At 43.4% G+C, this 25,697-nt stretch overlaps 1 protein-coding gene across 2 annotated transcripts; it reads right to left on the bottom strand.

The window, feature by feature from the left end:
• Window positions 1–1,750: 1,750 nt before the first annotated feature.
• Window positions 1,751–24,714, bottom strand: LOC104586100 (11-beta-hydroxysteroid dehydrogenase A-like). 2 transcript variants are annotated; one of them, XM_010243230.3, is made up of 6 exons: window positions 24,483–24,713; window positions 24,176–24,368; window positions 23,989–24,074; window positions 23,743–23,874; window positions 23,457–23,621; window positions 1,751–2,286 (listed from the first exon to the last, which is right to left on the bottom strand). In XM_010243230.3, the coding sequence occupies exons 1-6, from the start codon at window positions 24,663–24,665 to the stop codon at window positions 2,095–2,097; spliced, it is 951 nt and encodes a 316-aa protein (XP_010241532.1). In that variant the 5' UTR covers window positions 24,666–24,713; the 3' UTR covers window positions 1,751–2,094. The 2 variants fall into 2 exon arrangements, with proteins under 2 accessions (XP_010241532.1, XP_088752667.1); XM_088896541.1 differs by lacking the exon at window positions 1,751–2,286 and adding an exon at window positions 21,425–21,639 and having other exon boundaries at window positions 24,483–24,714.
• Window positions 24,715–25,697: the final 983 nt, after the last annotated feature.

The following is a 25,697-nucleotide window of genomic DNA, read 5'->3' as shown; positions in this document are numbered from 1 at the left end:
AGGTTCGAACTATTTATATCGTAGAAGAGTATCAGAAAATCTATTTTACAAGACATGGAAATACTCCTTGGAAATGTAATTGATAAAGTGGGAAAATTAGTGTAGTTTAAAATTATATTCCAAGAAGAAAGGTTCAAAGTTTTGACACAAGCCAGTAGGGTGTATCGGCCTGTATTGGTATATTTTTTTTAAGTTTTATTTATTTATTTTTTTCAAAACCGGTTCAGAGGGGTCAGTTTAAGGCCCAATTACCCTCTGAACCATGGTCTGACCCGATACAACCCCTGGAGGGGCATATCGGAAAGCCATTGGCACAATACATATCGGTCAATACAGATTAATACTTTGAACCTTGCCAAGAAGCACCAAATCATTATCAAAAAATAAGACAAGTGAGCCATACATACATTTAAGCTCACTAATGGGTTTCCAATAGTTATTTTGGTCAAGATTTCTAACAGTTCTTACATTAAATGTTACAGTAGCTAGTGTTTGTTTCTCTAAATAAAGCCATTTAATCTTAAGTATGAGGCATCCAAGTTCATACCTTTGTTTTGTTAAGCTTAGAACTTTCTTTCAAGAGTAGAGAGATTCTTCTCTTAAGCAAGTCCTCTTTTCTTTGGATGAGCGAGTCTCCTTCCCCTTTTTGTGTGAGTCGCCAAATTTGTTGTCTCATTATAATCCACATTTGAGTAATGAAATTCTATTTATTTTCTCTTTTTTCTCTTACTCCTTTGAGAAATTCTTTTGTTTTCTTTCTTAATGATTTAAGCTACAACAATTGGTATTAAAGAAGATTGAGTAAGAACTTGCAAGTTCATTACTCCGTTATTTTTTTTTAATTAAAAACAATGTTGTAGTTTTAAAAAATAATGGCCCAATTTCAGCAATGAATTCTTCATAAATAATGCATACTATATATTATTAGAAAGCTCTTCAAATCTATTTTCTAACACAATAAACAGTTTATCAATTAGAGCTTTTTATGGAAGGTTATATGCGAAGCAATATTAGTTAGAGAAGCTACTTAATGCATCCAAATGTTAAAAGGGCCAAGTTGAAAATCAACACATCGGACTCTAGTTCGAAATGCTCATCTTTGTGAAAAAATCAATGTATGATGAAGGTGATCTTATGAAGGCTTCTTGAATAACCTCCTATAAATAACTATACCAGTCCAACTTTATTATTGGAGTAAGCCTTGAAGTAGCTATTCTCATCAATGATAACTATTGAGGAAGAAGATGTTGACTGGGAATGTCTTCCAATATTTAATGAAGAGCCTATTGCTTATAAGAAATCTTCTATTATCTATAACAAAATTCAAAGTGATAAAAACAACTATTTCATACAAGTGTATGAGGATCCTTATTAGCAATCATTTCTTGGGTCAAGTCGGTTTGATTGGGCAATTGAACCGTTATCTTTGGGTTTTACCATTATCTAAACCAAAACTGACCAAAAGTTTTATAGGGTCAAGCCGGTTCCATTTAGTCGGTTTGATCAATTTATAATATTTTGTGTGAGTGAGCCCTAACAGTTTTATATCACTGCCATTGGAGAACATTTATGAATTTAGATATTAAGGAATGTTCACTAATATGTATAATGGTACTTTTCAAAACAAAAGCAACTGCAACGTACATCAAGATCATATTGTTTTTGTTGATGTGATAGCTGTTTTAATCTTGAAAAACACACCCTAAGAATAAAATGTTTTTCTGAGTACATATTAGAGGAAACTAGTTCATTGCACCGTGGAAGAAGCATGGGATTAAAAGTATGGAATGATATTGAAGTACAGGAGAATGTTTGATAAAGGAAGCATAGGATGTTGATAAATAAAATAATAAAGGAAGACAACCATTCCTCTTTTTATTTATTTATATTAATTTAAAGACACAAATCAGTATACTTTAATCTAAGGGGTCGTTTGGTAACAGCTGAAATAGCTGAACTTGATAGTTTATTGCTTTGTCTTTCAGCCAATAAGTTTTTAAGGATCTTAATGGCCGAATTATACCCTTAATATTTTACTATTTAAATACTTAATCGATTAAAAGACAAAGCAATAAGCCATTTAGCTAAGAAACTTCAGCTGTTATAAGTAGATCTTGAATCCATCCGAGACCAGAATGCAACCAGCTCTGCACAAAAGAATTGGAATGGGAAGGCCACCCTGTACCAAGATGGAACAGTCAGGTACCGATCTCCACGGCATGCTCCATTCACTATAGCCTTCGCACATGCACCGGCACTCATCACTGGCATTGCACCAATAATAGTCTGCCACCCAACAAAACCACGCCCTCCTTAATTCAGATATATTATTATTGGGAAAATTGATGATGCAGAAAAGATATGGTATGGGAAGAGTTTTGATCAATCAAAATTCACCCATGAATTTTGATAAATAACACCTGATTGGCTATCACATTTATTATTCCAGTTGACTGATCAAAAGTATTTCAGATATCATATTTTTTCTATATCATAGTAGAACCCTTTATTATTTCATCACTTACTATATGTTAGGGACAGTTATTCAATGTAAATTATTTTATTTTTTGACATTATATATATCTAAATTTACCATGACTTTTATGGGATTTCTCTTTTAAATTTATCATGATTTTTCAAAACCCCCCAAATTAAGAGCCCCTTGTCCTTGAGTCTTACTGTTCAAAATTCACCTTCCATTAAGATTTCCGTTAGAGATCATTAATGGAAATTGTTTATGTGAGCATTTAACTATTTTACATGTCCAAACTACCCTTAAATGATCAATCAGCCTTATTAAATATTTTTATAACAAAATTACCCCTGACTGCTGTGGGCCTGGTGTGGACCCGAGCTTGAGTCAGAGGTAATTTTGTTATGAAAAATATTTAATAAGCTTGACTGGCCATTCAGGGGTAGTTTGGTCAAATAAAATACTGGAATGATTATGTGGACAATTTCTATTAATTATCACTAACTGTGATCTAATTGAAATCTTAACGGAAGGTGAGTCTTGGACAATAAAACTCACTTGTAGGGATCTATTTGTAAGTTTTGAAAAGTCATGGTGAGCTTTAGATAATATTTCTTTTATTATATACTTTTTCACTAGTTTTAAGGACAAATCAAAACCATCTAGTCTAAAAGAAAATTGATTCTTAAAACAAAAAATTCAGAAACATATTCTTGGGTATACATGTGCTTTTTGTTTCCAGAACTGAAACAAAAATGTGTTCTTGAATTCTTGATTTAAACAACATATTTTTGTTTTTTGTTTAAGGCCGCATTCGTTTGCATTGCAAATCTGAACATGCAAAGATATGAATAGAGAATTTGTTTAATTTCAGCATTCTCTTCCACTTTTACTCTCTTCCATCCTGTGTTGACTTGCTTCAAATTGGGCTGAGGCCTCTCTTTATATCGGTCATGACCTGATTTGTTCACCAGCTGGACCGGGGTCTTTACATTTAGGGGTTGGGTTGTGCTAGCTCAGGTTAAGGTATGCCCTAGGTGTTTGGGCTCTCATAGTTCCGAGATGGCATTACAAGGAAGATCATGATTGTTTATAAACCAAGTGTGGAAGCTTGGTTACGTGAGGTTGTGCTAAGAGCCCATACATGGACCTATCATAGTTATTTGGGCTAGCCATCAATCTCTGGTTGGCTTGGCCAACCTTGGTTTGGGACCAAGGGCTCTATTCCATTGGTCTTTGATCATTTGAGGCTATATTAACCCGGTGCTTGGCAAAGACTGAATTGGTTATCCTCGAGCCATGGGTGGTTGGGATGCCATTCCTCCATGCCTTACCCAAATTAGGCTCAATTTAAGGTCAATATTTGATGCCATTAGTGTTCAACAAGGTCAGTGTGCGTGTGATTAGTGCTCAGTGTGTATAATGTTATTAGTGTTTAGCAACATTATATATTTGCAAACAAGTTGAGAGAACTATGAGGATGCCATTGCAAGCAAATGATTTGAGTACAAGGCTTATGGACGCTATCAAGTTCAATGCCTTCCATTGGTAATACATCCTCAAGTTTTCTTTTCTAAGTTCCAAATGCGAGCTATAACAATCTTGTCGAAGTCTTCCAATTGATAAGAGCTTGGTGCCAGTACCTTAGTGATTTTATACGGATCCTCCCAATTTGGTCCTACATTTTTGACATTGGGCTCAAGTACTATGGTTTTTCTCAGCACGAGGTTTCTCACTCAAAACTGCTTGCTACAAACCCAAGCATTATAGTACTTGGCCACTCTTTGTTAGTAAACAGTCATTCTAATTTGAGGTCGGTTTCTAGTTTCCTTCAAGAGGTTTAGGTTAGCTTAGAGTCCTTCACCATTTGCTACCTCATCATAGTGCTTGGTCCAAAGTGTGAGAGCACCAATCTCCATTGGGATTATTTTCTATGTGCCAAAACTCAAATTGAAAGGGGTCTCTCCCATAGTTGTCCTAATGGTAGTGCGGTATTCCCAAAGTAGACTTTTGAGCTCTTGGACCCATCTTCCTTTGGCTCAGCCCAAGCACACTTTGAGCCCATGCAAGAAGGTGTAGTTTGTAACTTTGGTTTGACCATTGCTTTGTGGGTAGTGGACAACTGTAAATAGTTATTCTATACCAAGCTCCTTGCAGAATCCCTTGAACTTCCCATCTGTGAACTAGGTATCATTATTTAAAAATGAAGACAATAGACCTATAGAGGAATCCTTGGGAATTCTTGGTTGTCATCTGTGCCAAGGATCCGGCTTCCACCCATTTTGAAATAGTTGATGGAGACAATGAGAAACTTCTTTTAACCAACTACAAAAGGAAATGCATTGTGGATGTTGATTCCTCATTAGGTAAAGGGTCATGGACCACTGATCAGTGTTAGGAGATCACAGGGTGATGAGGTATATTTGAATGCCTTAACAATGTTCACACTTTTGAACTATTCATACAACATCTTGCTTCATGGTTTGACTCTAAGGTGGTTGCCGCAGATTCCCTCATGGATTTCATAAAGCATGTAGTCTGCTTCATTGGGATTGAGGCATTTCAAATAAGGCAAGGTGTGAAACCCTGTATAGGTTCCCTTGGATGATGTAGTATCAAGTTGCCTTGTGTACAATCTTCCTAGCCTCGGCTCATTCTTCTGGGAGGATGCGATCATGTAAATAGTGGAAGATTGGATCTTTCCAAGTTGGTTGTGAATAGACGAGCAAGGCAAGTAGTATTACTTCGGCAATGCTAGGTTGGAAGAGAGTATCAACACGGATAGAGCCCTTGAGGTTGGAGTTGGACAAGTTGGGTAATCAAGACAAGGTGTCAGCTTGGAGGTTCTCGAATCATAGTATTTGTTGAATGGTGGATTGTTACAGCTTGGAGATGAGCTCTTTCACTTTCTATAGATATCTCACCATGGTGGGATTCCATGCTTTAAACTTACCATTGATCTAGTGGTGTGATCGCCAACCAAGGTGTGTACTTGATGTCAAACTCATCGAGCTCTAAACTTCACCTAATCAATCGTCTTGAAGTCTCAAGCTTCTATAACACCTACCTGAGAGGTTGATCGGTGAGGGCGTGAATGTTGTATGCTTGGAAGTAAGGTTCGAGCTTGCATGTTGAGGTCACAAGGGCTAAGGCAACCTTTTCTAGGTTTGGGTCTCTATTCTCTACATCCAACAACACCTTGTTGATGAAGTAAATTGGCTTTTGTACACCATGTTCTTCCTTGACGAAGACCGAATTGATTACTTCATCGTCAGCCAAGAGGTATAAGAATAGCTAATCATCAAGGATCGGCATGGTTAGTAGGGCAACGAGTAGAGGTACTGTTTGAGCTACTAAAAGGCCTATTTACACTCCTTGGTCCACTACAAAATCCATCATCTTCTTGAGTGCCTTGAAGAAAGGGAGGTAGCGGTTAGTGAACTTGGACATAAACCCTGTTAAGTGTGGTGATCTAACCTATAAGGCGATGCACGTCCTTAATGTACCTTGGAGATGGCTTATCTCTGATGGCTTAGATTTTTTCTAGGTTGGCCTCAATCCCCCTTTGAGTCACCGTAAATCATAGGTTAGTTAAATGGTGCTCAACTTTAAAGCTTTTTACCAACATATCATCCACATAAGATTCAATATTTCATCTGGTTTAGCCTTTGAATACCATGTTCATTAGCCTTGGTATATTGCATTGGCATTATTTAGGCTAAAGGGTATGACCTTGTAGTAGTATAGTGTTTGGTTGTGATGAAGGCAATCTTCTCTTGGTCTGAGGAGTGTATCTAGATTTGGTTGTAACCTAATAAAGTGTTCATGAAGATGAATAGCTCATGTCCCAAGGTGGCTTTAATGAGTTAGTCTATCCTTGATAGAGAGAAGTGATCCTTGGGGTAGGCCTTGTTAAGGCCAATGAAGTCAATGTAGATCCTTCACTTCTTGTTGGCCATCTTCACCATCACCATGTTCATCAACTAGTCCAAGTAGGTCACTTCTCTAATGAAATTAGTTGCGAAGAGTTTGTCTAGTTCCTTGTTTATTATCTATCACTTCTCTGGGGTGAAGCTCAACTTCTTTCACTGCACAACTTGCTAGTGTGGGTCGACATTGAGTTGATAGGTTATGATCTAGGAGTTGATCCCAGGCATTTCTACAATAGGCCAAGCAAAGGCATTGGAGCTAATTTCCCTTGGGAGCTACTTCATAGAACTACTGAACAGTGTGTTGTATTCTTTGGAGGTCGTCATCGAGTTGAGAGCCTACTTGGATAGTTTTTCTCCAGGTCATTGTCAAATAGGAGTACTTGAATCAAACTCTCAATAAGCTTGATGCACTGTTCAGAGCTTGTCCCAAAGGTCTAACCCATCAATGGCAAGAGCTTCTTAGGAGGTTACCATCCCTTTGGGAGATGTTGCATAGCACTTGATGATGCGCAATCCAGCCGGTCTTAGCTGTTAATGACCTTGCCTCTGAATCGAGTAGCGGGGACATGAAACGGAGGAGATGAAGAAGCTCCGGGGAGAACCCGGTGTAAAGGCTCCGAAGCTTAAGTTAGAATCTTTCAAAGGCAAGATAAACCAGATAGCGCAAAGTTTGCATACCTCCTCTTTGGGGGTGGAGCGCCTTTTATAACCACCTCGTGCACTCACTCCTAGACTCCTGTCAGGTCGGGAATGAGTATTTCCGAACTTCTGCTAGTCCGGGCGTCATCGCCTCTGCTGGGGCAGAACCGTCACTGCTCCTTTTGTCGGAGCCGTCTCTATAACTGGAGGCAGCGGTGACAGGTGACGGTGGCAAGTGGCCATTGGAAATGCGGCCGTCAAGCGTCAGATCCCAAGTCAGTCAGGTGCGCCGCCCCCGGATATGGACTCCTTCGGTGTCAGGTACGGCGTGGTTCGTCCAGTTCAATGCTCCGGAAGCGAAGTGCCTGGAGTGGTGCGTAAGGCAAAGTCTCGAGTTTGGAGAAGGGGAGGCCCCGAACTATCATAAGACGGGCCCGTTCGGGTCTCTGCTTTGTGTGACGGGGTCAAAAAGGGAGAGTTCGGGCTCCTCGCAGGGAGTCCGATCACTAAGTAGGGAGTTCGGGCCTCTTGCTAGGGAGTTCGAACTCTAGGTAGGGAGCTCGGGCACTAAGTAGGGAGTTCGGGCCTCTTGCTAGGGAGTTTGAGCTCTAAGTAGGGAGCTCGGACACTAAGTAGGGAGCTCGGGCCTCTTGCTAGGGAGTTCGAGCTCTAAGTAGGGAGCTCGGGCCTCTTGATAGGGAGTTCGAGCTCTAAGTAGGGAGCTTGGGCCTGTTGGTCCCTTCCCTTTGGCGTTTGTACCCTCGGTATGCTGTCTTGAGTGCCGAGCTGCTTGCCTTTTTTGCCACGTGCCGTGATTTGCGAGGTCGGGCCAAATCTTCCTTCATCAATTGTCCCCCACTCCTTGTGCTAAGGTCTTGCCCTGGCGCGGGGAGTTCGCAAGGTGCCAGGTAGATTTGTCCTGCACTTTGAACCTTGGTTCTGATGGCGTGAGGTGCGTTTGTCAGGGTTTCTTGGGTTTCTTCGAGCGTCCATTTATGCGGGAGGCGTGTTGGCCTGTCAATGTTTCTAGATGTGGCGGTGTGCACGTTTTGCTTCGAAATTTCAAAAAAAGGGGGGTGCGCCACTTGGGGGCGCGAAAGCGGGCGCTTTTTCAAATTTGAAAAAGACGTGCCGCTGCTGTTTTTTCTGAGACGTGCGCTGACGTTCCGTCAGTTTCAGAAAGACATGCGCCAATCACGTCCCAGTTTCGGGCGACGTGCGGTCAGGGCGGTTGTAGGCCGTCGGATTGGCTTTGAACTGAGCCGTTGCCTTTTGGTCACTGTGTGCATAAATAGCGGGGGGGGGGGGGGGGACCCTGGTTTGTTGTCGCTTTTGTATTTCTCTCGAGCTTGCGTCTGAGTTTCAGCTCGCATCCAGTTCGCGTCCAAGTTTTTTCAGTTCGCGCTCAAGGTCTTCCGTTCGTCTGAGCTCCTGTGGTCTATAGCTTTTGTCCGGGTGAGTACTTTCCTGGGTCTACTCCCAATGTCTAGCTCGGATGGCTCAGATAGTCATTTCAGCGGGTCTGATGCAGGTTCTACGAACCAAGTTGCATCCCCTGATAGCCTTAGCGAGCTAGAGGTAGAGCTCGCGGAAGAGTTCGGGCCTGTAGGCCGTGGCGCTTCGGGTAGTTTGGTGTCCACCTCTCACCGGGGTCAGATGTTAAACAAGTTCGGCCCTTCGACCATGACGCCCGAGGGGCTCCAATCCCTCATTACTTACTATAACTTGCCCAAGGAGTATGCTTATTTCATACCTTCGGGTAGCTTTCCTTGGGAACATGGTCCTGATGAGATCATAATATTCCGGGAGCAGCTCGCCGCGGGGCTGCGATTGCCTTTCCACCCCCTCTTCGTCGAAGTCTTGAACCACTTCGGCGTGACAGTCGGCCAACTTCACCCGAACTCTATTCGGAACTTGGTGGGGACAATCTCCCTTTTCTGTGACGAGAGCTTTCCGTTGGACTTGGAGATTTTTTCTTCAATCTTGATGCTTAAGAAGCAAGCGGGTCCTCTCCCCGGGCACAGGCGGGCTTACTACCTGTCTCCTCACCCGGGTTTTAAGCTTTTACACGAGCTCCCCAACAAGGTCCCAACATGGAAGCGAGACTATTTCGGGGTGCGAAGTGTGCTGGGGTGGCCTTTTCAGATCGGGTGGGGAATGGCCGCTCTCGACTCCGGGGTTACGCTTGACAAGGAGACGGCGAAGGGCCTCCGGCAATGGGCACGGCTTGGGTTGAAGTGTGAACAGTATCTGATGGAGGCCAAGCTCATTGCGGCCGGCCTGAGCTCGGGTAGGTCCTTCACTTACAGACTCTTATCTTGTTGTCTTTCTTGCTTTTTACTGATGGTGAACTTCTTTTCGCAAGTGTGATGGATTCACGAGGAACCCGAGGTGGACACTTGTTTCAAGGTGTGAAGAGGAGAAAGTGGGTTGCCAAGCGAACTCGTGCCGAGGTGCCTCAGGATGCGGAGCCCGAGGTGCCGGGCTACCAGCCAGAAGATTCGCACAGGGGGCCCGAGATGGTCCCTCCGATGCGGGGGGCCCTTATGCTGAGACTACATACACAGGGGCTCCTACATACTCCGGTGCTCCTGCTTACTCCGGGTCTGCTCATACGCGAGCTGGTCCCTCGGGCTCGGGGGCCCCGGGGGATTTCAGGAGCGTGTTGACGCCGACCTACGCTCTTCAAAAGAGTAAAGAGGCCATCTTCCCCGAGGAGGTCGCGGCATGGACTGATCTCCCTCTGCATCAAGTGCCCTGCTGTGCCGTTACCCACGCTATGGTGGTAAGTGTTCTCCTTTTTTAGCTCTTTGGCTTTTGTTTTGTTGGTTCTTTTGATCATTCGGTCTCTTTTTTGGCAGGTAAATTCTTCCATTCACGCCTTGGCGGCTCAGGTGGAGAGGAGCTCGAGGCAGGCGCGAGCTGCCGAAGAGGCTCGTCGTGCGGCCGAGGAATCTGCTCGTGCTGTTGAAGAGACTGCTCGTGCTACTGAAGAGACTGCACGTGCTGCCGAAGAGACTGCTCGTTTTTCCCGGATTAGGCAGGCGAGGTCTCAGAGAGATGCCGAGGCCATGGGAGTGGTGGTGAAGCACATGGCGGATTTGAGGTTGGATCTGTAGCATCAGGTCGAGTATCTTCAGGAGGACATCAGGGAGAGGACGCAGATCTTCTCCCAAGGTATCGAAGATGCCAAGAAGAAGGCCGTTGAAGAGTACATCGCTTCGCCGGGTTTTGACGATCTGATGGTGGATTCATATAGGAGGGGTTTCAATCTAAGCCAGTGGATGATCCGGAATACGTACCCCGAGCTCGATGTTAGCGCCATATCCACTTTGCGCATAACTCAGGAGATGGCTAATGCTACTGATGCCGAGCCAGACTCCGAGGGCGAGGCGGGGCCTTCGGGTTTTGTCGAAGTGCCTTCAGACGATGATGAAATAGCTCCTGGCTTGTAAATTTTTTTTTTTTTGTATTACCCTACTTTTGGAATGGAATGATTTGTTTAAGTGCTTGTTGTTCTCTCCCGAACTGAGCATATTTGCCGAACTAAATGTATTTGCCGAACTGACTATACGTCCGGTCTGTTTTTTGCCCAGGTTACCGCACTCGCGCGGACTATTTTCTTTGCTTGTGTCGAGATTCCTTCGTTAGCTCGGCATCCTAGCCCGTAGGCTTTGGTGGTGATTTTACCCATTTCGCTTGGCGGTCTATAAGTAGTATCGCCTTAGGTTGACAATGTTCCATGCTCGGAGTACTTGTTTTCCCTCTAGGGTTTCGAGCTCATATGCCCCCCCCGAGTGCTTTCTTTACTCTGTAGGGTCCTTCACAATTTGGTCCAAGTTTCCCTATGCCGGGTTCGGGCACCATGACCTTACGGAGAACCAGGTCGCCGACGCGGAAGTTCCTCTTCTTTACTCGCGCGTTATAATACCGAGCTACCTTTTGCTGGTAGGCCACAGCTCGGATGTGCGCGAGGTCTCTCACCTCATCCAGTAGGTCGAGGTTGGTGCGTAACTCGCCTTCGTTTGTCTGTTCGTCGTATGCTTCTAGTCGCAGCGTAGGTACTTTGATTTCTGCCGGGATTACCGCCTCGGTGCCGTAGGTGAGGTTAAAGGGGGTCTCTCTTGTGGCGGTTTTTTCTGTGGTTCGGTGAGCCCATAGAACACTTGGTAGCTCGTCTGCCCACAACCCTTTAGCTCGGTCTAGTCGTGCTTTCAGTCCGCGGAGGATGGCTCTGTCCATTACTTCTGTCTGACCGTTTGCCTGCGGGTGTGCGACCGACGTGAAGTTCTGACGAATTCCCATATTTTGGCACCATTCTTGGAACTTGATATCCTCGAACTGTTTGCCGTTGTCGGAGATCAGTACCTGAGGTAGCCCGAAGCGACATACTATGTTCTTCCAAAAGAAGTTCTGTATGTTTCGGGCTGTAACTATTGCCAGAGGTTCAGCTTCTATCCACTTTGTGAAGTAATCTACTGCCACCACTAGGAATTTTCTCCCGCCTGTCGCTGGTAGGAATGGTCCCAGAAGGTCGATGCCCCATTGGGCAAAGGGCCATGGATTGATGAGGTATTTGAGGTCGGCATATCGGTTGCAGACCATGCAAAAATATCTAAATTTTGAAGTAAAAAACTCACCAGTTCGGTCCGTAGGGGTTCTTCGACGGAAGCACCGATCTGGAGTGTGCGAGCCGGGTACGTAGGCAAAGTCGGGATTGCGACCGTTTCTTCTATGGGCGAAGCTCGTTCCTCGCCTTGCTCCGTAGGCTGCTCCAGATCGAGGTCGCCGGCTGCCTTGGTTTTTCCCTTCAGGGCGGCAACATAACACTTGTGGGACTCGAGCTAGTCGCCCCGCGCTACCCCCACATCGAAGTCCGTAGAGAACTTCATGTTCAAATAGTAGGTGGAGACCACCGCCCGTAGGATATGCGTGATCAGCCGCCCTATTATGGCATTGTATTGGGAGGGGGTCGCGACCACCAGGAAGTCATGGTTGAGTCTGACCGCACAAGGCCATGTGCCGACTTCCACAGGTACTGTTATTTTTCCGAGGGGCCTGACTTCCTATCCGCTGAAACCCACCAGGGGAGTGTTCGCGGGCTTCAGTTCGCTCCTCCGTAGCTGTAGCTGGTCAAACGCTGATTTAAAGAGAATGTTCACCGAGCTGTCCGAATCTATGAGTACGCGTCTAACCTCGAAGTCACTGATCCTTAGTTTAATGACAAGCGCGTCATCGTGGGGGTAGCGGACTCCTCGCGCGTCGTCCTCCGTGAAGAAGATTGGTTCTTCTGTCTTTGGTCTCTTTGGAGGGTTCTGCTCCTCGAGGGCCGCTTCGTGAACTGAAGTCCGGCCTGCTACCGAGGTACACTCTGCTACCACCGAACCTCCCACAATTACATGGATGGTTCCCTGAACTGGCATCTCCACCGGAGGCTGTCGTTGCAACGGTTCGGCAGGCCTGCTGCTAGATTCGGGGGCATCCTTTTCATGTTCCCCTGGCCGATCTGCCTTATTGTTATTATTGTTGTGCTGTACAAAGTTTCTCAAGTATCCGCGATGGATGAGCCCCTCTATCTCGCCTCGGAGATTATTACACTGCTTGGTACTGTAACCATGGTCTCTATGGAAACTACAATACAAATTCTTATTTCTTTCGTTCGGATTTCCCCTTAGGCGAGGTGGCAACTTCACGTATGGGGCGTCCTTGATCGTCATTAAGATCTCGGTCCGCCTTGTGTTCAGTGGCGTGTAATCCGTCCAAACTGCTAGGGGAGCTCAGAATGACTGGTTCGACTTCGGCTCTCGGGTCGGGTTTTTCCGGTCGACTGGGTTAGAGGGCTTGCCTTCCCTCTTTCTTTTCTCGTTTCCGCCCTCGGTTCGTTGGTTGATTTCTTCCTTTATCCTCATGAACTTGTCCGCGAGCTTGAGGAATTCGGCCACGGTTGCGGGCTGGTTACCTACCATGTGCCATTTGAACTCTTTGTGTGTTACCCCTCTTTTTGCCGCCGCGAGCTGGCACCGCGGGGTCTAACCGCGGTATCTGCAAGCATGCTTCGTTGAATCGCTTGATGTAACCCCGTATGGATTCTCCTTCCCTTTGGACTACTCTGAAAATGCTTTCCTCTGCTCCGGAGCACCGTTTGCTGGTGACAAAGTGTGCGGTGAAGACCTGCACGAACTGAGCCCAGCACTTTATTGACCCAGGGGCCAAGTTCCTGTACCAAGTGTGGGCTACCCCCCGGAGGGTGGTGGTGAGGGCCACGCACATGCATGATTCACTGGCTCTAGCGAGGTGCATTTGGGACTGGAAGGCGTCAACGTGGTCGTTGGGGTCGAAGGACCCGTCATACTTGTCCAGAGGTGGGAGCTCGAAATCTCTGGGCAAGGGGACCGCCAAGAGTTCTGATGCGAGGGGGGAAGGAACTGAGAGACTCGGGGCAACTCCTATCTCGTCCGAGCTCGTCTCTTCTTTGCCTCTGAGCTCTAACAGGACACGGGTGGCGGTTCGGCGACTTCGCCGACGCCTCCGCTGTTGAGTGGGCCTTGTATTGGCACTGCTGGCCTCCGTGTTGCCGAGTTCAATGGGCCCGGAATGCTTGTAGTCTGCTGCTGCCAGTGTGCCGAATCGGTTTTTCGTAAGGGGGAAATTGGACTTGGAGCGTCGAGGTGCCAACCTCGCGGGCGAGGTTCCCGACCCGCCTGCGAGCTGCGAGGCGGGGATGACTTTTTTCTCTCTAAGGCCTGGGGATGAGGCCTGGCTGTTAGGGGGGTTCTGGGGCCCGGAGGCCTTTCCTTGGTGGGGGTGCCCATCTTGCGGGGAGGCCTTGATCGGCCTCGGAGCAGGGTGGCGAGGTGGAAGTAGTGATTGGTTCAGTGGCAGTTGGGGGAAGCGCTGTTGATAATGATACTGGGAGATGTTGTGTAGCACTTGGTGCTGGTGAAGTTGGTGTTGCTGGAACTGTTGCATTTGGGCTTGCATTGCCCGCATGCACTGCATCAGGTCGTCTAACCGGTTTTGGCTGGCTGCCAGGGGGACGGCAGTCGGTTCAGTAAAGGTTGTCTCAATAGGGGGAGGGAAGGGGATGCTTGTGGCAGGAAGGTTTACGGGCGCCACCGCTTGTGGCGCATTCAAACTGGGGATTCCATCCGCCGAAAGGGGGATGGCGAATTATCCAACGCACACCACGGGAACTTGAAGCTGTTCCCCGGTGGTGTTTGTCTCTGTGCCACGTCCGGTGTTGCTGGAAGAGGCCATGGGTGTTGGGTTTTTTGAAGAAGAAAAAAGGGGGTATGAGAATTTGGAGGGAGGCTTTTTGAAGCGATCCACAAACGGTGCCAATTGATGATGCGCAATCCGGCCGGTCTTAACTGTCAATGACCTTGCCTCTGAATCGAGTAGCGGGAACCTGAAACGGAGGAGATGAAGAAGCTCCGGGGAGAATCCAATGTAAAGACTCCGAAGCTTAAGTTAGAATCTTTCAAAGGCAAGATAAACCAGATAGCGCAAAGTTTGCATACCTCCTCTTTGGGGGTGGAGCGCCTTTTATAACCACCTCGCGCACTCACTCCTAGACTCCTGTCAGGTCGGGAATGAGTATTTCCGTACTTCTACCAGTCCGGGCGTCATCGCCTCTGCTGGGGCAGAACTGTCACTGCTCCTTTTGTCGGAGCCGTCTCTGTAACTGGAGGCAGTGGTGACAGGTGACGGTGGCAGGTGGCCGTTGGAAATGCGGCCGTCAAGTGTCAGATCCCAAGTCAGTCAGGTGCACCGCCCCCGGATACGGACTCCTTCGGTGTCAGGTACGGCGTGGTTCGTCCAATTCAATGCTCCGGAAGCGAAGTGCCTGGAGTGGTGCGTAAGGCAAAGTCTCGAGTTCGGAGAAGGGGAGGCCCCGAACTGTCATAAGACGGGCCCGTTCGGGTCTCTGCTTTGTGTGACGGGGTCAAAAAGGGAGAGTTCGGGCTCCTCGCAGGGAGTCCGATCACTAAGTAGGGAGTTGGGGCTCTTGCTAGGGAGTTCGAACTCTAGGTAGGGAGCTCGGGCACTAAGTAGGGAGTTCGGGCCTCTTGCTAGGGAGTTCGAGCTCTAAGTAGGGAGCTCGGACACTAAGTAGGGAGCTCGGGCCTCTTGCTAGGGAGTTCGAGCTCTAAGTAGGGAGCTCGGGCCTCTTGCTAGGGAGTTCGAGCTCTAAGTAGGGAGCTCGGGCTTGCTGGTCCCTTCCCTTTGGCGTTTGTACCTTCGGTATGCTGTCTTGAGTGCCGAGCTACTTGCCTTTTTTGCCACGTGCCGTGATTTGCGAGGTCGGGCCAAATCTTCTTTCATCAGCCCTATTTAGCAATATGTTGATCTTTTCGAACGACGTTGGTGTTGTGCTCAGTTGGAATCTTCATCACAAGATGATATTTAGACACCAAGGCTTTGAGGGTGTTCAACGTCAGATAGTCAAGAATGACATGACATTGTATGACGACTCAACTTTGACCACTAGGAATTCTACCAACAAGGTGACCTTTTGAGGTCCTTCCCCTATTGTCAGCGATAGGGTGATCCTTCTTGTAGGGCATCACCGGAGAATTCGACCAGAGGGGTGTTGGCTTGTTATAGAAGCTCTCGCTTAATCTTCATCTTCTAAAATGACTTATAAAAAATAATGTTAGCTAAGTTGCCTATGTCGATGATGACTCGATACTCCTCATACTTGGCTATGTTGATCAGATTACCAACGCATCATCATGGAGTGTTTGAACCCCCTTTAGGTCGTCCTCAATGAACATGATAGGGGACATTCACCTTGGACTTCTTCAAAGCTCAACTTTCAACCTAGTTCATCCAAGCATAAGCCTTTTAGGCTGAGGAACTCTCCCCAACCGTTCACCTGAAAATTACGACAATGACTTTGACAAGAAAGGGATCTCCGTCATCGAGTGTATCGACATAGCTTGGGTTACTCTTGCAAGGGGCTCAACGGTCAGTGACATATCCATCGAGGTAGCCTCATCTAGCGAGGCTTTCAATATTGTTGTGGAGGTCTCAACAATCCTCTATGTCGTAGCATTGTCCCTATGGAACTTGTAGTACCTGTCTCGGGTTATCTTATTTTCCTAAGACTTCAACTTCTTGGGTCATCAGATGAAGTACCGGCCTTTAACTTGCATGAGAATCTCAGCCCGAGGTATTGAGGAGCATGAAGTTTCTAAAGATTGGTAGGCAGCTCCTCGACCTGTAGTCCTAAAGTGGTGGTCATCATGCTCCTAACACTTAAGGTCGCCCTTTCTTCATTGGCTTATCTCCAATTGGCCTACGCATCTTTGACATTGATGTTTTGTGCTTTGGCCAAGATTTTAGGCATATCCTATGGAGCCTTCTTCCCCAAAGAGAAACCAAATCAACTAACTCAGAGGTCATGTATCATAGTATGCACAACTGTAGACTAGTGCAAGTTTTGAACCTAGATGGACTCAACATTGAATCTCACCAAGAGGTCCTCAAACTTACACTAGGTAGCAATAAATCAAGGGAGTAGTGCAAAGTACCACTACTGAGTTGCTCCCTTTAGAAGTACAAATGCTTTGCACATTAAGGCATCTAAGGCTCCATGTAGGTGCATAGTGTCTTTGAACCCGTCTAGATGGTCTATGGGGTTAGTAGTATTGTTATACTTTTCAAATTGTAGGGGATTGAACTCAGATGGGGGACCTCATCCATGATGCCCTAAGTGAGGATCGACTCTTTACTAATTCAGACTCCCTAGTTGGTGCGTGGTGGTCCAAGTGGCTCCTCTCGAGCTCATTCAAGTGCTCATGCATATCTTAAATCTCACTGTGTTGACATCAACTTGCTTGCCTAGTTATGGTGGGGGTGCACCTGACTTTAATTAAGTTGGGCTCAACGTAAGAACAATGTTGTCATTGGTGGTTCTGAGATCCTAAATGCTCCTTGGCGAGGATGCATGTCTCAGAGCACTAGACTGTGAGAGTGAGCGTTCTAGCCTTGGTTTGAGGTATTGGCCTCGGATCGCGCAAGATGAGGGTTATCACTCATCTTGATTCTTCCCTGGTACCTCAGGCCCTTGTTGTGCCCTTGATTTAAAAGGGAAGCCTAGGACACTGAGACGTGTTGTCCTGGAGTCTGAAGGAAGGTAACAAAGTCATTGACCTGCTACCAAAGAGTTGCTCTTGCATCAATAGCTGATTTTGTGGTTCATGATGCGGTGTGACATGCTCGAAGTGAGAGCCCATGGAAGGGAGTGTAAGTGAGAGCCCATCAGAGGCATTGTTGTCAAGTCAGGAGAGAGAGAGAGAGTGAGAGAGAAACCGAAGGCTTTTTATATAGGTTCCCAAAAAATGGTGCCACTCTTATGCTATTTGAGTTGAAGTGGACGAGTAGCAGATATGTCTTAATGAGCTAGATGAGCTGAGGTGGAGACAATGACCTATTAACACAAGAGTTAGAGGCCCCAAGATGGTTCCCCAGGGAGGACCACTCTAACACTTTGATGCCCAAGTTAGTAAGTGAAAGAGAAGGTCAAATAGGCTAAGCTAGTGAAGACGAACTGGTCATAGCCGAGTAGAGCTAAAGAGCTTAAGAGAGTAAGAGAGGAAGGGAACTAGAGTGCTAGGAGTAAAAGAGAGAAGATACCTTGGGTGGTGTGTCCTTATATACCCACAAGGGAGTGTCATTGTGCTCCTCATTTTACGGGACACATGATATGCTCTGGAGTCGTCCCCAATCGAGGTTCTAGGGTTGGTTCCCTGTTCTCCACACGGAAGAGGTTAAGTTGATCGAATATGACATTTGCCATATGCACCTCTTTGTCCTTGATGCTAAGCACCATAGTCATATTCCTCACTGAATGGTAGCACACCACATCGCCGTTTTCCACATCAACCAAGCTAAACGGCTTGGCCAAGTGTCATCCACATCAGTGTGCATACAGCGGTTCAACCATGGGGAGATAAACAAGTTTGCTAGACAAAAAACCTACTTAATCAATGGATTGAAGTCATAAAGTTAATGACCAGTTAGAAAAATGAATTAGGACCTTAGAGAAGTGTTAGTAGAATGTTGTTGGAAATTAATGCTAGGGGTGTTTGACATTAATGTCAAACCAACCAAACCGACCAAACCAGTCTGACCCAACTTGAGTTGGTCAGTTTTTCAAAACCACCAATAGGTTTCGGTTTGTATGAGAAAATAAACCAATAACTAGGTTCGGTTTTTGAAAACCGAAATTAAACCGAACTGAACCAATCCTATATGTTTAAGTAATTATTAATTAGTCTCTACCCTATATATGAAATGTTGATATATTTTATTTGTGTTTTGTTTGAACATTGAAAAAAAATGGTTATTTATGATAAAAACTAAAATCGTAAAACCAATACAAATATAATACAATGGTATAATATTTAATTCAGTTTTGTATAAATTTAAATATATATTGACAAAAAATCAGTTTTGCATAAAAAATAATTGATTTAAATATATATTTTGATTTTGCATAAAAACTAAAAGGTAATAAACTTAAATATAAATAGATATTTTAGTTTAAAATATATATAAAAACTGACTAAACCAATAAACCGACCCAAACCAACCCTTTACATTTGGGTCGATTTTACTTCAGGGTCGGTCGATTTTGATTTAGTGAATAAATAAACTGACTAGATCAGGTTACTTGAAGAAAATGACTGAAACCGACCCAACCCAACCATGAATACCCCTAATTAATGCTGTAATATGCCAATAAAAAATGAATTACGGCCCCTGCGCCTGTGGGCAGTGATACAAGTCTCGATAGAAATTTAAAAGTAACTGTCTCTATGCCACTATTGGGTGGGATTACTAGACAAGAAGAAGAAACCCAATTGATCCATCCATCCATAGCCCGTCAAACTTAGCCGAAGCTCAATTTCAAGCCAAGAGTTTGGCTCAAGTCAAACTGAAAATTCTAGGCCTCTCGGGTCTCTATCATGCCATCCCCGTCAAGTCTCTATGAATTTATATTGAACTGCCACCTCTTTCTTTCTTCCTTTGGATTGTAAGTAAAGGGTTTTTTTTTTGAATGAGATATTTATGAGTTTAATAATGATTTTAATTTTGTTTTAAGGAGGCGTTTTTTTTTTTTGGATTTTGAGAGGAGGAAAGTTGGGTTAATAGGATTTTGATTTCCACTGACCAAGAATTCTATGTTTATTTATTCAGATTAATGTGGAGACCAAGGAAAGTTTATTTCCTGATATACCCTTTTTCTAGGTAGGTAAATAATTTTTCCATGTAAAAAGAAAGTTGCTAACACTTAAGTGGGAAAAAATGTCTCTTTTAATAATAAATTTTTATGACTAAAATTGTCATTACATTGTTTACCTAAAAAAATAAAAAAACATGGATAAACACACTTACCCGAATAAATATTTTTCAGAAAAAACTTACACAGATAATTATATTTACCCGGATAAATAACCAAAAAACGAATAGACCTAAATTATATTACATAACACACGTTACTGGGGGCTCATGGCATGGGATGATGGGACAGAGTAGGGTGGTGCACGTGAGGTCCATGACCCCCTACCACGGGGAGACTGGTACCACGGGTTTCATCCCATTCCTGATTCCTCCTCTCGTTGAGAGGGATGCTTTAATATTTAACATTCGAATTGGATTTTATCTATAAAATTTATTAAATGATGTTAAATTGAGAGAATTGACTGAGATGAATCGGTCATATGAACAGAAGACTATTCACAGCATGATGTATCACAAATTGAAAGTGACAAATTAAAGGACATACCGAAAAGGATTTGGATAAAAGTAATAAGAAATTAACAGAAATGGCAACACAGGATTCATAGATGATAACTTTATCCATAGATTTTGATTGGACTCCATCATATTTGAATGTTTTATATTTTTATTAAATTATTAAATGAAAAATAACTTTATTGAGACTTGAATTTATGAGATTTTAATGAAAATATGATATTAATTAAACCAACCATTATCAATAAATATATGTTGATTTAAATAGATATATGGTTTGGTAGCACCAGATTGGGGTTAACGAGAGTCCAATACAATTATAAACAGATTTTATTTATTTTTAAATCCAAATTAACTCATAGAATAAGAAGTTAGGAATATATATATATGTAAAAATAGAAACTAACTTTTAAAAACAAGTCAACTAAACAACAAAATAATAATGGTAAAAATAGGAAGTTGGACCTCACGTGGTAAGGTCGGTGGGCCTCACGAGCTGTTACTTTATTAAGATTTTATTTGTTTACGGTTCAAATTTTAATCAGATACAAATTTTGTATCCATTTGTTTGTAATTATGACTTGCATTCATACCTAATATAAAATTTGTACTTATCGTCTTATTTGCATTTTTTGGAAATGCAAATTTTGTATCTCAATAGCTGATATGAATTTTGCAGCACCTCATAGCACGTCCTGGCCACACATTGGGAACATCTCCCATACTTTAAATATTGTTATATATAGAGATATTCCCAATACATGTTGAAATGTAATATGAGGTCAGTGTGAGAAGTGGTCTGTGAGGAGCAAATTCTGATTTATATTAACCGGAAACCACATCATCTTTCCTCCTACCTCCATTTTCATTTCTATAAAATAGTGACTACTTCATTTTACTTTCTGATATACTTCTCTGAGACAAGTCACGTTTTAAACAAAAGCAAACCAGAATTTATATTCATCCTTTTTGCACTCCCATACATTTATATCAATGAAAATGTAATCCGCACTGCAAAAAAAATTAGCCTAAACCTTGAAACAAGAAACAAAGAAGAAAATCTAAACAACCCATATATTTTTAAAGTTGGAGTCTCTCTTTATTTCAGAATCTATGATTTCTGCTTATCTAGACTAACCAATTTAAATTCTTAGACCTATTGCTATACTTCTAATCATATTGCTGACTTCATTTCAGAGACAAGCTTAGTGAATTATAAATAAAAAGAAGAGCTTTATCTGGATCTCTATTTTCAGCTGCAACTTTACCTAATTAACGACTATTTTTAATTAATTATTTTCCCTTCTTTATCAAAATTCAGCAGCAAGAATAAGGGAGAGTTCAAAATATCGATGTGACTACTGCAAGAAATCCGGTCATACCAAGGACCGGTGCTATGAGCTGGTAGGATACCCACCAGGATGGGAGAATAAGGGAAAATCTGCGGCAAAGCCTACTTCAAATGACAAAGACAAGGCAACTTTCAAGCAATCCTCAGATCAGAAAATGTATGAATTAACAGCAGAGTAATACCATATATCAACTCTTGACTCTGCTTCACAATGACAACCAGGCTTCAGCCAACTCCGTACGTACACTCTCCCGTTCCAACTGGCTACTAGATACAGGAGCATCGGACCATATGGTCCCTTTTAGCTCACTACAGTTGACACGTACAGCCAAAGAATTTGTAGCACCCCGACCAGTTCAGTTACCCAATGGCACCTTGATGCCAGTTCAATCCCAAGGGGATATTGCTATCACATCGGATATAGTCTTGAAGAATACTCTCTTCAAGACTGATACTTCATTGGGCTCATCTCCCTTGTCCTAGAAAACAAGAAAACAGTTAAGCCGAATACCGTTAAATGGCAGCAGCTACCGCCGAATTACTATGGCTTAAGTGACTTTTCATTGACCTTGGGCTTCTCCATCCTCAGCCCATGCGCCTATTTTGTGACAACAAAGATGTTCTTCACATTGCTGCAAATCCCGTGTTTCATAAACATATAAAACACATTGAAATTGACTTCTACCTCATCTGTGAATATCTCTAGTCCAAGAAAATTGTCACAGCCCATATACCATCTTAGGATCAACAAGCTGATGTCTTCACCAAAGCTCTTGGACGAGATCATTTCACTTCACTACTTCCTAAGTTGGGCATTCGACACTCTTATGCTCCAACTTGAGGGGGCGTGTTGGGGATAACTGAAGACAGTTAAGAGGTTTCTCCGCCTGTACAATCTGTTACTCGAAGTAGGGGTGTAACTTGGGCAGGCCTAGCCCAAATCAGCTCAACCCAGAATTTTACACGGGTTGGGCTTGGATTTTTGATCCTTGGGCTGGGCTCGAGCCCAAGAAGTCGGGATTTTTTATTTTTTAGACCAGGCTTGGGCCTAGCCCTTGGGTAGCCCGAACCCAGCACAATTATATACATTTATACATATATATGTGTATATATATATAAATGTTACATACATACATAAATATAAGTATATATATTTGAAAAATACATTTATATATGTATGATTTTAGTGTGGGTTCATTGACCAACCCGAATGCATCAAATTATAGGATGGGCTGGGCTCGGATTGGAAAAATCGGACTTGACCTCGGGCTCAAGCTTTAAGCCCAAATTATAAGGCCAGGCCTGGGTTGACCATAAACCCAGCCCAACTTGCACCCCTAACTCCAAGTGGACAATCTGTTACTGCAAATTGGTTTAAGCTAACTGGCATTTGGCCGGCTTCTCACCTTGTATCTATAAATACCTTGTACCGTTTAATACAAGATCATTCGGTTTTCTTGATCCCATACAAAATTTGATATTCTTATGATTTAACTTGTTTAATAAGTTTGGGTTTCAATTTTCCATCTCATGGGGTTTTATATAAATGAAATTTCTAACATACTTGACTCGTTAAAATGTATCTAGGCATGGCAATTTACTCCATTTCATGGATTATCGGTTGGACCTGCCCCATTAGGGATGGGGATGGGGGAGTTTCCATCCCTCTTGGTAGAAACAAGGCCGGGACTGAGAGAGCACATGTATATAATATTTTTAGAAATATGTTTGAATATATTTCAATCTATTTAAATAAATTTAGATCTGTTTTGATAAAATGGTAAATTATAGCCATTTTGTTTTTAAAATTTCTTAAAATTGAATAAAAATTAAAAAATAAAATAAAATTGGCATTATAAAAAAATTGAAAAGAGTGGGCCAGCCAACGGGGGATGGGGCCAGAGGGTTGGGGGAATTTTGGTAATTCACATGGTGTTTGGAAGCATGGGCGTTTTTTATGACCTATTTTCAAGAAAAAATGCCCATGCTTCCAAGACCTATTTTTCACAAAAAAACGCTTCGTAGGCAGTGAGCAACACTATACTGTTTGGTAAAGTGATTTTCATCACCATTTTTCATGTATGTACTGATAGGTAAGCACCACATAGGATACACATCAGTCAACAATTTCGGGAAACACAGGATACAGGCGTTTATTGAAACACCTATGTGGATCCGACGTGGCACCATTTTTTTGAAAAATGGCCACGATTCCAAGCATCCCCTCAATTAATATTATAACAGTACAGAAACAAAAAATATAACAGAGTAATAGTGAAGTTGGATATGATCTTACATTTTTCCATTCTTGTTCTACTTTGACAGAACCTTCTTTGGATAGGTGTTTGCCTTGAGTCATCTCTGTATCTATAAACCCAGGAGTTACTGTCGTTACTTTAACCTCCCCAGCCAGTTCTACTCTCAGTGTCTCGTAGAAGTTCTCCATTGCAGCTTTGCTCGCCTGAAAGACACCAGAAACAGAAGAGAGACTGAACTAAAATCCCGGCCCAAAAGAGGAGGATCTAATTAAGCTGCTAAGGAACAGAACAGAAAGACAACTCCATGTACGTGAGATTCCTTACACCATACAAGCTCAACATCGGTGTGGGGAATGATCCGGCCAATGAAGAATTCACGACGATCTTTCCCTTACTCCTTCTCAGGTGAGGGATTGCGAAATAAGTTGGATAAATCGATCCCCAGAAGTTAACATCCTGTAATTAAACCATCCAGAAACACTACTGAACATAATAATCCTTTGTTCATATGCAGTTTAATTTAATTTGTATAATTGAAAAAGAAGAGATGATCAAAATTAAACTACGTACCATTACAGGTCTGAAGTTTGTGATATCGTTTGTTTCCTCGAATTTGCAGCCGGAAGTGACCCCAGCGTTACAGATCAGATGATCCACTGCATCAACGCAACCATTATCAGATCCTTATTAGCTTGATAAAACTCGAAGCTGGAGTTAGGTTACATAGATTAATTATTGCGATCGAGCATTCACTTACGTCGCCCAAAGTGGCTGACTGCTTCGTCTATGAAACGTTGGCAGTCCTCGGGCTTGGAGACATCTGCGCAGACGACAAGAACATCAGGCGAGCCGAGCTCTGCTGCTCTCTTTGCAACTTCCTTGAGGCTTTTCTCCCTTCTAGCGACGAGGACCAGAAAAGCTCCTCTCCTCCCATACTCATAAGCTAAGTGCTGTAATAGCCAATTAAGATAGATCAATTAGCCAGAAGCCAATAAACAGAAATCCAGCAGATGAAGATGCTGATGGTGACTAAGCTAGCTAGCTCTGCTGGAAAGATTTTGCACCTCGCCGATGCCCGATGAGGCGCCGGTGATTAGGACAACTTTTCTGGTGATGTTCTCGCTAGAGAAGGATGTCAGGATGTAATTGAGGATTCTGAAGATGAACAGTATAGGGAGGGCGAGACTTAGAATGAATAGGGAGACGGGGGGAAGAACCAAATTTAACAACTTTTGAACCAGTGCCATGGCACACCTTCACCTTGGTGAACACGTAAGTAAAACGAACAGGAGAGAGAAGCAGAGAAGGAACCCAACAGCTCCATATATAGACATCATTCAACTTTTGCTAAAACCATGAAATCTCATCATGGCCGGCCTTGATGAGAGTGGCCCCCACTTAGAATAAGATGAAGTGACATCTGGCCTAGGGACCGCAATGATACATGGAAGGCCGTAGGCCGTGATTCACTATCAACTCTTTGGCTGTTGGGGCCCAACAGCATAAGCTGCGCTGTTGAGACAGTTTCTAAATTGGGCACTTTACCTAGCCCAACGGCTAAAATTTTTCCTATTGACACACTGTCACGCACGCAAGAAAAACCTGTTGCTGTCAATATTTAAAGGTGGAGACAAAGTTGTGAGTTCTCTCAAAATTAAATGAGCAGGACTAGCATTAGCTATTATTTAAGGGTTGGTTAATGGTCTTTTTCTACAGCTCACTCGTTCAGTTGAGACTTCAGAGTGCACAGAAAAATGCATCACAAGGGTTCCAATTCCATACTTATGATTACAAGTTGTAAACTTTTTCAAATATCAAATTTACGTACCATAATATTTTGGTGAGACTGAATTTCTTCTTCACAGAATTGGTCCTTAGGCTGCTTTTTGGTTGCAGTGTAATTTTATTTGCATTAATATAAATGTATGGGAGCGTAAATGAAAAAAAATGCAAATTCTGATTTAACTTTGTGTTGGGTTTTACTTTATTCTGCTTTATGTTTTAATTTATTTTATTTGTACCATAATCAAATAAAATAAGCTAAAAATTGAAAAAATGAAATAGAGAAAATTCCTGATTAGTATCATGTATTTTAGGCCTAGTGCCACTTTGGTCCCCAAACTTTTAAAATGTGACAATCCAATACTTGTCGTTAACTAGCTGTTAACCAGGTGTTAAGTGGAATTTGAAAAATATGCAAATGCCCTTTAAGTGATTTAATTAATTTTCTTTATCAACCATCTAAACGTTGACAAAAAAATTAACAGTCCCAAATCCTT

Source organism: Nelumbo nucifera, chromosome 1 (genome assembly GCF_055504915.1).
Source record: "Nelumbo nucifera cultivar China Antique chromosome 1, China Antique-T2T, whole genome shotgun sequence".
In the NCBI taxonomy this organism is placed as follows: Eukaryota; Viridiplantae; Streptophyta; class Magnoliopsida; order Proteales; family Nelumbonaceae; genus Nelumbo; species Nelumbo nucifera.
Note: the sequence above shows the minus strand (reverse complement) of the source record. Positions and strands in the feature narration are given on the sequence as shown.